General features: G+C 37.6%; 1 protein-coding gene across 2 annotated transcripts; it reads left to right on the top strand.

Annotated features, from left to right (window-relative positions):
- The first annotated feature begins 1,868 nt into the window (after positions 1-1,868).
- On the top strand, positions 1,869-14,907 carry dhodh (dihydroorotate dehydrogenase). Of its 2 annotated transcripts, none has more exons than XM_051709269.1 (9): positions 1,869-1,934; positions 3,748-3,960; positions 6,392-6,591; positions 9,218-9,300; positions 10,023-10,207; positions 10,486-10,599; positions 10,704-10,857; positions 14,086-14,245; positions 14,429-14,907. In XM_051709269.1, exons 1-9 carry the CDS (start codon positions 1,917-1,919, stop codon positions 14,529-14,531), a joined length of 1,230 nt encoding a protein of 409 aa, XP_051565229.1. In that variant the 5' UTR covers positions 1,869-1,916; the 3' UTR covers positions 14,532-14,907. The 2 variants fall into 2 exon arrangements, with proteins under 2 accessions (XP_051565229.1, XP_051565220.1); XM_051709260.1 differs by having other exon boundaries at positions 10,020-10,207.
- Positions 14,908-16,251: the final 1,344 nt, after the last annotated feature.

The following is a 16,251-nucleotide window of genomic DNA, read 5'->3' as shown; positions in this document are numbered from 1 at the left end:
AAATAGAAGTTGTATACAGTGTAATATGTTTTATAAACAATGTCAAATTTGAGACATTAAGAATAACAGTTTTAAAGCTACAAAGTTCAATCATATCAGTAACTCTCCTTCGAGAACAAAAATTTGCATGTTGATCACACATGTAGCCAAATCTTTGTCACATCCAAAACACACCCAAGAATAAATAAAAAATCAAACTGATTTTATACTGGACATAACTTAAATGATTAAGTATCTTATTTGGAGACTTTTTTTTTTTTTAAACAACTTCCATTATACAAGTTGGACTTGTTATATAACGTATTGTATTGTATGTTACAGGTTTATGTTATGGCTGTCTGAAAGAAGAGCTTCCTTTTGTAACTTTACTTAAAGCAGGCAAAGACCACTTATAATGGTGCATGATCATGTCATAAAGCCTTATGACTGTGGCACTATGCTGCTTTTGCATGACAGCACTTAGGCCTATACGATGAACTTTTTTACTTCTGCTGCATTAAAATTGTGCTATAATGCACTATACTTTAAGGTATAACTATAGGTAAAGTATTAAAATGAATTATAACTGCAGTTACAATTCTTTATGAGAAGTTTTAAGGTGTATTATGAGACATTATGAATGCAGTATAATGCATTTTGAATGCCTTTACAATGCATGATAAATATGGGCTTCATAGAAATTGTTACCAGATTTTCTTCTAAAAATCTTTGTTTGTGTTCTGCAGAAGAAAGTCTTACGAGTTTGAGACGGCAAGAGGGTGAGTAAATGGTGAGAGAATTTTCATTTTTGGGTGAACTATCCCTTTAAATCAGTTGCAACCTAATCCTACATTTTGAGGGGAAAATAGCTTTATAAAGGCTATGTAATACCAGCATCAGCTACATAACATAATAATCCTATTATCAGTATAATTCAAATATATTATTATTTGTATTTTCTCCCCAATTTTGGAATGCCCAATTCCCACTACTTAGTAGGTCCTCGTGGCGGCGCGGTTCCTCACCTCAATCCGGGTGGCGGAGGACAAGTCTCAGTTGCCTCTGCTTCTGAGACAGTCAATCCGTGCATCTTATCACGTGACTCGTTGTGCATGACACCGCGGAGACTCACTACATGTGGAGGCTTATGCTACTCTCCGCGATCTATGCACAACTTACCACGCGCCACATTGAGAGCGAGAACCACTAATCGCGACCACGACTCTACCCTCCCTAGCAACTGGGCCAATTTGGTTGCTTAAGAGACCTGGCTGGCATCACTCAGCATGCCCTGGATTCGACCTCGCGACTCCAGGGGTAGTAGCAAATGTATTATTAATTTATTATTATTTATACTTATTGTTATTTTGTATCATAAATATAATAATGTCATAGGTCACATTTAAGGGAAAAATCACAGTTCTTCCACACAAATTGTAACATATTTAGATTTGAGTTTAGCATATAGGACGGTAATCATGCATCAACCAATATATTATTATGGAAATAATTTGAAATTTGTGGTAATTTAGTTATTATAGCACAAAATCAGAAATCATTTTGCCTCGCTAATTGTAAAGAAAGAGAAAAATAACAATATAGTACTAAAAATATTGTATAATTATTTTGATAATAATAATATTTATTTAAATAATTATATATACTGTACATACGTAAATATACAGTATGTATTTATATATATATATATATATATATATATATATATATATATATATATATATATATAAGTTTGGACATCTTACCCCGTCTTCCCCTGTATCTCTGTATTTAACCAGCGCAGCACAAACTTTGTGTTTTATTAATAGAATCTTTCATTTGTCTCGCGTCTTTGCAGCGCATCGGCTGTTCTCGCGAGAGTTCGACCAGGAAGTGCGTCGCACACGTGCTGCACGTTTGTTTGCTGTGATACAACACTGATGGCGGGACGACTGAAGGTGAAGTGCTTAGAAGAATTTTTTTGTGGTTTTACAAGAACCATCACCTCGTATATTCACTGCATTCATAACTGGCACTTCTGTCATTGTTTTGCGTCTCACGTGTAATGAATCTGCTCCTTACTAATTTACCCGTGTGAATATCTGGAAACTCTTTATAACTTCAGTATTCATCTGTATATGCAATCTCAAAACCAGAAGTCAAACTGTATTCTCTTATCTGGGTTCATTTGATTGTTGTGTTTTTTTAATGCATGAAATGCATTATGGCATTTGTCAATGTTTGACATCAATAACAGTTGTAAGTCAAATTGTTATTGATGACGTATCTAACAAAATACCAAGATACAGTATATGAATATAGCAATCATTCATTTGTATGTACCATGGTACTGCCACAGTACCTTTTTCCTGTAAAGATAGGCTTTATTCTGGTATCAGAATATTTGTTTATTTTAGTGATAAGTAATCAAATCTCATATAGCCTTTAATAAGTGTAGAAAATTATTGAAAATTAAAACAATTGCAGCAAAAAGTTTAATGAGCCTACATATTATATTCAGTTTTGAGTAGTGATTGACCAGTATATCGGCCAGGCTGATTAATCGGTGGATATTTGGCCATATTGAGATTATCAGAGTGGGCCAATAGTGCCTGACTGGCCGAAAAGCTTCCAAAATGTAACAACAGCCTTGTGGATTGATTATTTTCAAATTATTTTGAATAAATATGGCTAAAAAAAATTAAATATTTGAATTAATAAGAAATAAGAATTTCAGCAATCATTTACGCACAGCTAATTTCTTCTTCAGAATTTAAATTCTGTCTAATTTGAGCAATTCCAGTTTTATATAATTTATTTTGGTATTATATTGGACTGTTCTCTGGATATTGCCATTGATAAACTCATAATAGTTGGCCTCTAGTTTTGACCCTAAATGCACATTTTATGATCTGTTCATGGAATCCTTTAAAGGGAAAGTTCATCCAGAAATGAAAATTCTCTCATCATTTACTCACCCTCATGCTATCCCAAATGTGTATGACTTTATTTCTTCTGCAGAACACAAACATTTTTAGAAGAATATCTCAGCTCTGTAGGTCCATACAATGCAAGTGAATGGTGACCAGAAATGTACAGCTCCAAGAAGCACATAAAGGCAGCATAAAAGTAATCCAAATGACTCCAGTGGTTTAATCCATGACTTCTGAAGCAATTCAATTGATTTGGGGTGAGAACAGACCAAAATGTGACTTCTTTTTCACTGCACAACTTGCCATTGCAGTCTCTAGGCACAATCGTAATTTCAAGCTTGATTACACTCTTAGATTGTGACACACCCACAGAGTGCTAGATGCCGCTAGTAAGTGTAATCGATCTTGCAATCATGATCGCCAAGGAGACAGCTGATGTCAAGATATATAGTGGGAAAGGTAGCTATATTTCTGTTTGTTCTCACCCAAAACCAATTGGATCGCTTCAGAAGACATGGATTAAACCACTGGAGTCGTATGGATTAATGTTATGTTTCCTTTATGTGCTTTTTGGAGCTTCAAAGTTTTGGTCACCTTTCACTTGCATTGTATGGACCTACAGAGCTGAAATATTCTTGTAAAATTCTGTGTTCTGCAGAAGAAAGTCATACACATCTGGGATGGCATGAGGGTGAGTAAATGAGAGAATTTTCATTTTGGGGTGAACTATCCCTTTAATTTGAAAAGGAAAAATACTGTCATTTTGTGAGTTCATCTGTAAGATGGAAGAATAATCATTACTCTCATGTTATTCAAGCTACTCTACTGATCTTTGCAGAAACAAGCGAAGGAAGCGATAAAGATCATCGGATGTGGCAGTGCTCTGTTCCTGGGCTACCTCACGGCCTCTGGAGATGAACACTTCTATGCCAGTGCTCTGATGCCAGTGTTGCAGAGGTTTGTGGGAGCAGAGACAGCTCATGTCATGGCTGTGCGACTGATTGGTCTTGGACTTGTGCCTCGCAACAGCTACAAGGACCCAACCTCGCTGGTCAGTGTGTTAAATACTAGTCATAGACCTTACCAGCAGGCCCTGATGGAAATTGCTTTGGAGAAAACTCCACAGATTTCCGAAGAATTGCGACATCTGTTATTCATATATGTTCTAAGCATTCCCCACACCTTGCATGTTTGTTTATTAAATTTTTTAGCTAATTTCAAGATGTTTTCAGCTACCAATTAGAGAGTAGAACTCTCAGCTCCATTTAACAAATGTTTGCTGTTTAAATCCCTTTCGCAGAGTTCCGCAGATTTTTTTTGGCCTCAAAATCAGATTCAGCAGATTCTGCCTGGGCCTGCTAATTAGTCAATATTTGGCTATTTTAAAATAATAGGCCAATAATTGTGCATGTTTGGCCAATTTACAGTAGCATGCAAAACATTTATATTTTTGAATAAAATTTTTAGTATGGCTTTCAAATGATTAAAATTTATAATCGAATTAATTACATGGCGTGCCAAAAAAAATTATTCGCAATTCATTGCAAATATAAATATTTGCTGAGAAAGGCCCTCAAATAACAATAATTAAATATATAATGTTTAAATAGTTCTATTTAAATAATTATTAACATAAGATACACTCACCAAACACTTCATTAGGTACACTGATCTACCAATCGTGTTGCATCTCAGAATGCGCAACCACAAACCTCAATTTTCTGTTCTTGGCTGACAGAAGTGGAAACTGACGTGGTGTTCTGCTGTTTTAGCCCGTCCGCTTCAAGGTTCGACGTGTTGTGCATTCTGAGATGCTATTCTGCTCACCACAATTGTACAGAGCGGTTATCTGAGTCTGGCCATTCTCTGCTGACAATCTGCATCAACAAGGCATTTCCGTCCGCAGAACTGCCACTCACTGGATGTTTTTGTTTTTTGGCACCGTTCTGAGTAAACTCTAGAGACTGTTGTGTGTGAAAATCCCAGGAGATCAGCAGTTACAGAAATACTCAAATCAGCCCCTCTGGCACCAACAATCATGCCATGCTCCAAATCACTGAGATCACATTTTTTCCCCATTCTGATGGTTGATGTGATCATTAATTGAAGCTCCTGACCCGTGTCTGCATGATTTTGCACATTGCACTGCTGCGACACGATTGGTTGATTAGATAATTGCATAAAGTGGTCAGTGAGTGTATTATAAATACAATATTTCACATTATAAAAATTGCATTACATCATTGTGGCAGATGAGTAAAGCATTGCTAAGACAATACAAAAAGTGCCTTTAGAATACAATATATTGTTTAGTTCCATATTGTTGAACATAAGCCTTTCATTGGCCTACAGGCCACAGCAGTCCATTTTGCAATTGAATTCATGAATCTGTCTGAGATAGATTTATAAAAAGGGCTTTTCAAAGGGCATGATTTGATCAGATTTTCTCACTTTTGTTGCTTCACGTCATAAACACACTGTGGTAAACACACGTCGCTGTGTCAAGTTAAACGTAGATTAAAACTTAGAAAAACACGTCTCGAAATATCTGCATTAGGAATTGTGCTCCGTCCAGCTGTATAAATGTAAGAACGCATTCTCATCTTGTGCTGTCGCTATTGTAAAGCAAGCCTGAGTGTGGTTTGTTGTCTGTAAAGCTGCTTATACAGCTGGAGTTTTGCTGACTGCCCCCTACTGAAAACACATGGTACTTCAGCTTGAATTGCTCAAAGTTGGAAACTCTTAAAATATTTCATTTGACCATTGTGACATCATGTATGTCAAATTTTTTTATTTGACTATTGTGACATCATGTAAAAAGAACAGAAAACCTCTACATATTTTATCATTTAATTTGCCATTTTATTATTGCCACTGTTCTTAAATGTTTGGCAAGAAAATACAAATTTAAGTGATTTAAGGTAGTATTTTGCTGTCACACAATAAAGCCACTTATGGATCTGCTGTGAGTGTTGCCATAGAAACAAATAATTTCTGAATTAGAGAATGTGGACCTCCAAGTGTCTATTGAATTCCGACACAGTGGTGTGCGCTACTAAGTGCTAGCATTAAGATGGAACAGCAAGTTGGGTCCAAAGGTGACCAGCTGGAAGGGAGACGGCAAAAATGAAACTAGGGAGGCATAAGACGATTTCACTGGATGAAGAGGCCATCCCTTAAAGAGTTAAGGGGAGCAGAAACTGTATAAAAATGCATGATTCTGAATTGTAACTTCAGATGCTCCATGGACCATCTTGGCTTTATGTTTTTAATAAAGTCTTATCTTATTGCATCAAAACCCAAGACTTTGAGAATGAGTCTTTTTATTAGAGGTAAAGGTTCCACGACCTAGATTGTATTTTTTGAGAGTGAGTCTTTATATTGGAGGTAAAGGTTCCACGACAGTGGTTGAAGACTTTTTGTTTCATTAATATTTATGGGGAAGTCAAATTTATTGTCTCTTTCACATATATTTTCACTAGGAAGTGCACGTGATGGGTCGAAAGTTCCAGAATCCGGTTGGGATAGCAGCAGGCTTTGACAAGCATGGCGAGGCAGTGGATGGTCTCTATAAACTGGGCTTTGGTTTCGTGGAGGTGGGGACCGTCACCCCAAAGGCACAGGAAGGAAACCCAAAGCCACGTGTGTTCAGACTAGAGGCCGACCAGGCAGTCATTAACAGGTATGGATTAGGTATGTTTGAGCTACAGAGAAAAAGCACTCAAAAAATTAACTGTTTGGCTGAGCTTGATTCAGTCATGGGCTGTGGTTTTACATGTTTGAAATGAGTTTTCTTAAATTAAAATTTCCATGTAATTTCAACTGAAATATTTCAAGTAGAGTAAACCTAATTAAATCGAGTAAACCCAACAAAATTTAACATGTCAAAATAACTCAAAATGAAACTCTGTTAGTGATGGGGGAAGCACTACTGAGTGCAACTTGGTCATGTGGTTAGCACAGCAATTGCTCAATGGAAAACTGACAATAGTGAATGTTCATTTTATGGAGTGCATCCGTTACATGTCTCAGAATTGTGCTATTACTTTTCCAAGTGATCAGAATAATGGTTTTGGCCTAGTGGAAGATAAAATGGGGCAAAACGTCCCATAAGATGAGTACTATTTCTTTAGACATTTACCTCTTCAGCTCAATTTGTCTCTGTAAGGCAAGTTGTATAAACTAGTTGTGAAAAGACTGCACACATAACTTTGGATTAGATGGCATTTGCATCTCTGTCACACCACCTGTTTACTTTGACCATGGAATGTGTGGAAATGAGCAGGAGAGCTCCGCCCTCTTAAAGGAAGCTTACAGTGTAACATTCACTCATTATTGATGCACTTTGTTTCAATATCTCTTCAGTTCAGCTGTTAGCTATTTGCCCAGTCAACTTTTGGTATTTTAAACTTCTGCTATGTAACTCATGCACACTACCTAGAATAAATATTGTAAATGTGCTTTTTCATGCACACAGTGTAACATTTATTGCAAATGAAACAAGCTATTTAAATGAGTGTGTAGTTTGCTCATGAATATGCACAATGTAATCAGAATTTCTGAAAGGAGCAGGTTTTCTGTTTTAAAGTGAATATCAAAATGAATGTCTGAGCATGCTGATGTTAAATGTAAAAAATACAAATGTCTTTAATATGAATGTCTATACAGGTTCTTAACAGACATTCAAAAAAGGGTGGCATCCATTAAATGAGTGGTGTTTGTTCATGTTGCAGGTTTTGAATGCCAAATCTAGACTTTCTCCTTCGTGTCCTGAAAATACTTCTTTGTGTATATATAGTCTGAAGGACTTTCATGGATTGCTTTCATTTCAATCATTCATTTGGTTTTGGTTTTCATTTAATTGTCAATTCCTCAGTTGCTACATTAGATACACTAAAGTGGAATAAGGATTTGAACAAACCCCTAAACCTCCATATTAAACTTTAGTATGAAACTCAGTACCCAAGCCAATTCTAGAGACCTTATCATAGAGACTTTGGGGTGGGCCAGTAAACCACCCGGAACACCTTAGCAACAGCATAGCAATGCCTTAGCAACCACCCAGAACACCCTAGCATCGAGGCAGTGAGTTTTGCATGGGCAAACACCCCTCAAGTTTTCTTCAGAAAATGTAAAAATCTTTTTTTTTGTGTAAAATCTGTCAAGTGTAGAGGTATTACAATGTCCACAAAAGTTTACCTGATATTTTGGTAGTTTTCCCCTTACAAAAAGTATCGTAGTGGTACCATGGTACAGTGGTGGCATATGGTAATACCAAGGTACTTTGATGCATAACATGGTACTGTATGATTATTAATATTATATATCATAATTTCACAGTGTACTCCTCAAAGAATAACATGGTATTACTATGGTAGTGTCTGAAAACTGATATTACCATGGTACTTTTTTGTGTAGCAGGTTCACCCAGAAATGAAAATTCTGTCACAGTTTACTTAAATTTCAGTTATAAAATCTATTGTTTGCCTTAAGAAGACTTGGAATATGATGGACTCCATTCTTAAAGGAATAGTTCACCCAAAAATGAAGATTCTCTCATCATTTACTCACCCTCATGCCATCCCAGATGTGTTCAACTTTCTTCTGCTGAACACAAAGATTTTTAGAATAATCTTTCAAATTTTGAAATTCTTTCAAAATCTTTTAAAGCAGATAAAGGCAGCATAAAAATAATCCATAAAACTCTGGTGGTTTAATCCATGTCTTCAGAAGTGTTCAATCGGTTTTGGGTGAGAACAGACCAAAACGTAACTGTTTTTTCACTGTGCATCTTGCCTTTGCAGTCTCTAGGCATGATCATGATTTCAAGCTTGATTACACTTTCTACACTTTCTCTCTTCAAGCACTAGGAAGTTTAATCAAGCTTGAAATCATGATCATGCCTAGAGACAGCAATGGCAAGATGCACAGTGAAAAATGTATTACATTTTGGTCTGTTCTCACCCAAAACCAACTGGATCACTTCAGAACCACCCAGGTCATTTTGATTACTTTTATGCTGCCTTTGTGCTTTTTGGAGCTTCAAAGTTTTGGTCACCATTCACTTACATTGTATGGACCTACAGAGCTGAGATATTCTTCTAAGAATCTTCATTTGTGTTCAGCAGAAGAACGTCATACACATCTGGGATGGCATGAGGTGAGCAAATTAAGTCAGAATTTTCATTTCTGGGTGAACTATTCCTTTAACGTAGAGTTCAACATTTGTCTTTATATTTTTTCTCTCTTTATTTGTATAGATACTTATCAATTTGACCCTGTAATGTGTTGTTTTGTGTATGTTTCAGATATGGATTCAATAGTTGTGGTTTAACTGCAGTGTTCGAGAGGTTGAAAGCCAGAGAGCACACGCAATCACAGCTGACGAAAGGTAATCAACAAAACAAAAATGCCTCATATTTGCTCTGTTAATCAAGTTTTGGAGGCATGATGAATGTCAATTTGTTTAGGGTTAAAACAATATAGCCGTTATGGTTTTGCTTAAAACATAAGGCTTCAAAAGAAACAGAGACACTGCATTTGCATCAATTATGCACAGTGCTTTTTCCTATTTATTTGAATGTACTGCTCTGTGGATTTTCCAGGGAGGTAATGCTGCTGTGTACAGGCCCTTTCACATGACTCAAGTCAGCATTGCTCACTGCATTGAACTCTATGGAGTGAAGCAGCCATGTTACGGTCAAGTGTTGTAAAGCAGCCAATTTCAACTTCGACCAAGCTTTTCAAAGCACAGCCAGTAATTACTGGATAACTCACAATAATTGCAATGTCTGTATTAGCAACGACAGATCCCTGGCACAAGACATGTGAAAGGGTCTTAAAGGGATAGTTCACCCAAACATTAATATGCTGTCATCATTTACTCACCCTCATCTGAAGCACAGAAGGAGAGGTTAGGGAGAATGCCAGCCTCAGTCACCATTCAATTTCATTGCAACTTTTTACAATGAACGTGAATGGTGACTGAGGCTGTCATTCTGCCTAACATCTCTTGTGTTTCACTGAAGAAGGGAGATCATGAGGGTGAGTAAATGATGATAGAATTTTCATTTTTGGGTGAACTGTCTCTTTAAAGGCATCCACTCTCAGCAGGGAAACCCCTCGGCATCAACCTCGGAAAGAACAAGCTTTCTTCAGATGCGGTGGCAGATTATGTGCAAGGAGTGCAAACCCTCGGCCCTCTCGCTGACTACCTGGTAGTGAATGTGAGCAGCCCAAACACACCTGACCTTAGAGACCTGCAGAGCAAGGAAAAACTGCGCCACCTGCTCGACAAGGTAGTGCAATGTCTGCGTGTGTAGCTTGGCACACTATTAGCCCTGTTTCAATTGGCAGGGCACTTGAAGTGAAAAGAATCATGGTAGGCATACTGTAGGATCGTTCCAAACAGAATTTCCAATCAAAAATGACTTTTAAAAAGTTGTAATATAGAATGAGCGATCACAGGTGTACGTTTACAGCCATTTTAACAACGGCTTCAAACGCGGCTCATCCAATCAGAATATAGAACTGTCTGTTTTATAATAATGGTTTGCATATGTTCATGGATATTTAGGTGCTTAAAGCACGAGATTCTCTGCAAGAGGACAACCGGCCACCAGTGTTGGTGAAAATTGCCCCCGATCTCTCTACACAGGACAAGCGAGATGTTGCTGAGGTTATCATGGAGGTCTGTCTTACAAATAATTCACAGTTCAAATGATTGTTTCTGATTCATTTAGAACCAGTTGAGTAATACAGCAAATTTCTGTTTGCCTTTGTCTATTATTTTAGGTTGGCGTTGATGGTTTAATGGTTTGCAACACCACCGTTGACAGACCAAAGACTTTGAAAGACCCTCAAAAAGAAGAGAAAGGAGGACTCAGTGGTCAGCCTCTCAAACAGATGTCCACTGACACAGTGCGGGAGATGTACACCTTGACCCAAGGTACCCTTATATACTGAAAGGTCAAAGCCTTACTTTTACATGTCTGATTCATATGTGTGTTAGGGTTTGGCAGTATATAGAATATTTACAATACAGTCACATTGATTCCAATATAAAATTGAGCAGCATTGTGAATATTACAGGGATAGTAATTGCTGTTCTTTGCAATGTATTGTTATATACATTTTATTAACTGTTCTTCCTTGTGTTGTACAGTATTTGTGAAAAACATGCCTTGATTATTTTTTAGTTCTTGCATTAAACATTCTGAAACATTTACTGAAAGGTCAAAGCCTTACTTTTCTAATTACATGTTTAATTTATGTGCCGAATGCAAAAACGCAAGTAAAGGCCTTTTCAATCCGGAGTTGACGCGGTTATGCGAAAGCAAATCACAGACGAATGGCCCTTTCACATAGAATGCAACGTGAATGATCATCGTTAACACATTCACACCTTTACAATAGATGCCGCTAATCGACAAGCAATTTTACCCCGGTACAGTGGGTGGCGCCAAAGTCTTTCTAGCTAGTCAGTCCACAGTCGGCCATCTTTGGAACGCTCTCGGGAGGCTATTTCCAGTTATGCCAGTGCAGCTCCTATTTACTTGAATGGAGAAAGACCAAAATCTCAAAAATGGTTGGTCAAGATTTTGATTAAAGTACATATTTCAAATCAGCAATAAAATTGGACAATACTGGAATCATGAATTGTGATCCTTTACCTTATATAACACTAAAAATGCAATTTTCCCTGCTTGTATAGCTAATGCGCATACACGTTCTAGAGTTGATTGACAGGTGATGTCTGTATCTAAAAGGTGATTGGCTCTTTTCTACAATCCGTTGGGCGCTTAGAGCTCTTTGGTTGAGCGTTCCAAATTCTCCCATTCATTTTAATAGAAGTGGCCCATCTCTGCTAAATAATCTCTGGTGGCACAAAGCACCTTTCAGCTGGTGTGCCCTCCACCAATGATGGAAGAACAACTACCTGACAAGTTTGCGAAACAACTAGGACAAGCAAACGAGTTCTCTAGCGAGCAGATCGAAATAAAGAAAACCGATTTCTCTACCAGCTGCAGCAGCGATGACAAGTTTGGTGTTGATTTACTCAATGAGAAAGAAAACATTCGAAACACTTCTCAAACTATTTCAGTTCACCTGTTGGACAAGTTGACTGGCAGTATTATCATTTCTTAATTAACATGTTTTAACCATTAATATTATCATTTGGAACAATAGTGAATATATGCCATTGCCATGCATACTATATGTAGTTGTGTTAAGTACATTTGTTTGCCATGTACATCTACTTGTGTTATACATTTGCATGTTACTAATTAAACATGACATTTAAACAAATCCCATCTTCAGTCTGACCCATTAATAAATACTTAGCACAGCTGTTAATGATTTAACAATAGAATAGCAATAACGATTACATAATTTTGTGGAGAAACCACCACGTTTTTGGTATACAAAGGCACACTAAGTGTACTGACAGTCACAGAAATAGTGTTACTGTTATTAATATTTGGCGAAGAAAAACACTTCTGTAAAGTTGTTTATTATAAAAGTGATATAAAGGCAAAGAAGCCATGATATGTATTATATTAGAGATGTAAGAGAACTCACATAAGATTAAATGCAAAAGTAGTGATGCAGCAATATCATTAACATGTTAGGAGAACCCATACGAAAAAATATGTTTACGTTTTAAGACATTTGATGAAAATGAAATACACATCCTCACTGCTGGAACAGCGGCTGGGTTTGGAATGGCATGCTACTTATGGCCGTCTCTGGCAGAAATAGTAATAGTATGCCATTCCGAACACGGCCAAGATTCCTTGAGTTCCCTCAGCATTTAATGTCTGTGGCCAAAACAGATTTCTGCGCTTTAGATTAGATTCAACTTTATTGTCATTGTGCAGAGTACAGGTACAGAGCCAATTAAATGCAGTTAGCATCTAACCAGAAGTGCAAATAGCAATATATATATATATATATATATATATATATATATATATATATATATATATATATACAATAAAGATTTTTATGGAGTGCAAAGTTATGAGGTAGAGAAGCAGAGACCAGCTCAATGCAAATGTCTATGAATACAATACAAGGTGCAAATGAAGAAGTATAAACACTGAAGGTGCATTGTACAGAAAGTATAAATATGTAAATAAATGTATGCCCGGTGACCATAACGGTGCAAGTGGCATCAAGAGGTAGAAATTATGAGCAAAGAAATGAGCAAGGGAATGTGCAATAAAATATGTAGTCTGAGTGGGATGTAGAGTTCAGTAGGCTGACAGCTGAGGGAAGGAAACTTTTCTTGAGTCTGCTGGTGCGACAGCGAGGACTCCTATAGCGTCTCCCAGATGGGAGAGGAGTAAACAGGCTATGGTTGGGGTGAGAGGTGTCTTTGATAATGCTTCTCACCCTACTTAGGCAGCGTTTGTGGTGAATGTCTTTGATGGAGTGTAACTGGACACCAGTGATGTATTGGGCAGTTTTCACCACCCGCTGGAGGGCCTTCTGGTCTGAGACAGTGCAGTTTCCATACCACACTGTGATGCAGTTTGTTAGTATACTTTCAATAGTGCAGTGGGATGTGGGGGGACAGGTGAGCTTTCCTTAGCTTCCTAAGGAGGTAAAGGCGCTGTTGCGCCTTTTTGATCAGAGTAGTTTAGTGCCACCTGTTGCACTGGTTTTGGAGCTGCAGCAGCTTCTGACAAGTGATTAAAAGCTCATATTTTATTGGTCAAGGCATTTCATCACCAGGTGAAGAAAATGTGTTTTTTACACTCACTGTAACAAAAAAACTTGGTCAGTGTGCGAAAGTTCGCTCTGGGTGTGAATGGCTTAATAGGAATCCATTGTTTCGATTCAAAATGGTAATTGCGATGAGACATCGTGGCAAAAATTCACGTTTGGTGTGCAAAGGCCTTAAGACACCGTTAAGACTTGGATAGTAAATTCTGTGTTGCATTCATTTTGAATTGTCCATTTCAATGAATCGGTTCAAAACAAATATAACTGAGAAATATAACTTCTTCAACTGTGTTGCCAAGCCTTATTTGTGTATAAATGTTCACTATAATGTGAAATTTGTAAATTCTTGGACTGATAGATTGATCTCTGCCAAGTGAATTTGGTAATAAGGAAGGGAGGATGTCTTTATATTTGTGCTGTTATTTGTGTGCGTGTGTGTTTGTAGGTAAGGTACCCATCATTGGAGTTGGTGGAGTGGCCAGCGGTCAGGATGCTCTAGATAAGATCTGTGCGGGAGCTTCTCTAGTTCAGCTCTACACGGCTCTAGTATACCAGGGACCACCTGTAGTCAACAAGATCAAAAGAGAATTGGATGATCTTTTGAAGTGAGCATACTAATGTTTTACAGATTAAATCACAATTTCTTTAGACATTATTAAGCATAATGATATTAAAGGGATAGTTCTCCCAAAAATGAAAATGAAACAACATGAGGGTGAGTAAATGATGACCTCCTTTCAAACATTTCTTTAAGCACAGATTTTCTGTTTTGTCTCCCTTTTATGTAGGGCACAAGGTTTTACATGTGTAGCAGAGGCAGTAGGTGCTGGTCATAGGACCACTGTGAACATCACACAACCACAGACCCAAGAGAAAGAAAAAGAGTCATAACATCATTGTACATTCATTTACAACACAAGATGGAAACCACTCATATGAAAACGTGTTACATTTAAGGCATGTGATGGTGGCATGCCTTCTTGGTGTGATAAATGAATTCCTGGTCATGTGAAAAGACTGCCACACATACTTGTTATTTTATCTCTTGGAGTTATGAATTTGAATACTTGTCTACACTAAGATTTGTATATATGTAAAATGTGATGGAAATCACACTGATCATGCATTTAAATTAAGGAATTGAATTTCTGAAGTGCCTGATGATGTCCAAATGATGCGTAGGCCCATGCTGTTCGTTTATATCTCATACTCTTGAGATCTGAAGACTGAATGCAACCTTTTGAATTTAAAATGTATTGTGTTGTCAGTTTCTGTCGTCATTATTCTTTTTTTTTTATATATACTTTTCAGCCCTTTTATTGACAGGTATATAGTCGAGAGATTACATGAAACAAAGGGGGAATGGGGTTTGGTAAATTATGAGACTTAAGATACACATCAGATTTCAAACCAGAAAATTCAAACCATCATGCCAAGTTTGAAATCTCTAGAATTTACGGTTTCTGACATCCAGACACTTAGGGCAGAAAAAGCATTCGTACAAATACAGTACAATGGGATTACAGCATGTTTTGGTGTTTGGACCCTAATTATGCATTCAAGAGCTTTGCAGATGTACATTTCTAAAATCCAGAAATTACATATTGCATAAACAGAAGAGCCACATGTGTCACTTATTTTTAATAATAGCGTATTTCTCTCAAAAAATAATATTTTGACTTATGTACATGTTTCAGCATTATTTGTACTACAGAACTTTGTGTTGTTGAACAAAAGAAAAGCTAGCTATGTACAATACCATGTGACCCACATTTTTGTTTTTCGACCATTGAAAATAGGCAAAATGAACAATTTACAGATGGAGCCACACTGAGAGCGCCATATCTCTGGGACGTAATCATATAGGGCCTTAAAAGTCAAGATACATAAGGGAAAGTTTGTTCTGAACCAGAGTATAAAAGAATAGTCAGCTATCTGTAATACCTCTGGAGTTACAGGCACTCCAATTTAGGAAAAACAACACAAAAAAGCATTGTCTCCCATTTTTGAACTCACCACTTACATACACTGATCAGCCACAACATTAAAACCACTGACAGGTGAAGTGAATAACATTTATTATCTTGTTACAATTGCACCTGTCAAGGAGTGGGATATATTAGGTGGGATATATTAGGCAGCAAGTGAACAGTCACAGAAAAATGGGCAAGAGTAATGCGACTTTGACAAGGTCCAGATTGTAATGGATAGACGACTGGGTCAGATCATCTCTAAAACGGCAGATCTTGTGAGGTGTTCCCGGTATGCAGTTGTTAGTACCTACCAAAACTGGTCCAAGGAAGGACAACCGGTGAACCGGCGACAGGGTCAGGGGCACCCAAGGCTCATTGATGCGCTTGGGGAGCAAAAGTTAGCCCGTCTGTTACAATCCCACAGAAGAGCTACTGTAGCACAAATTGCTGAAAAACTTTATGCTGGCCATGATAGAAAGGTGTCAGAACACACAGTGCATCGCAGCTTGCTGCGTATGGGGCTGCATAGCAGCAGACCGGTCAGAGTGCCCATGCTGACCCCTGTCCACCGCTGAAAGCACCTAAAATGGACACGTGAGCATCAGAACTGGACCATGGAGCAATGGAAGAAGGTGGCC

This window comes from Myxocyprinus asiaticus, chromosome 1 (genome assembly GCF_019703515.2).
Source record: "Myxocyprinus asiaticus isolate MX2 ecotype Aquarium Trade chromosome 1, UBuf_Myxa_2, whole genome shotgun sequence".
Lineage (NCBI taxonomy): Eukaryota > Metazoa > Chordata > Actinopteri > Cypriniformes > Catostomidae > Myxocyprinus > Myxocyprinus asiaticus.
Note: the sequence above shows the minus strand (reverse complement) of the source record. Positions and strands in the feature narration are given on the sequence as shown.

What these genes read in the sequence shown, in the direction of transcription:
- dhodh (XM_051709260.1), top strand. An exon ending in GCAATCACAGCTGACGAAAG is followed by an intron (nt 9,301 to 10,019) that starts GTAATCAACAAA and finishes ATCCACTCTCAG; the next exon opens with CAGGGAAACCCCTCGGCATC. An exon ending in TTGCTGAGGTTATCATGGAG is followed by an intron (nt 10,600 to 10,703) that starts GTCTGTCTTACA and finishes CTATTATTTTAG; the next exon opens with GTTGGCGTTGATGGTTTAAT.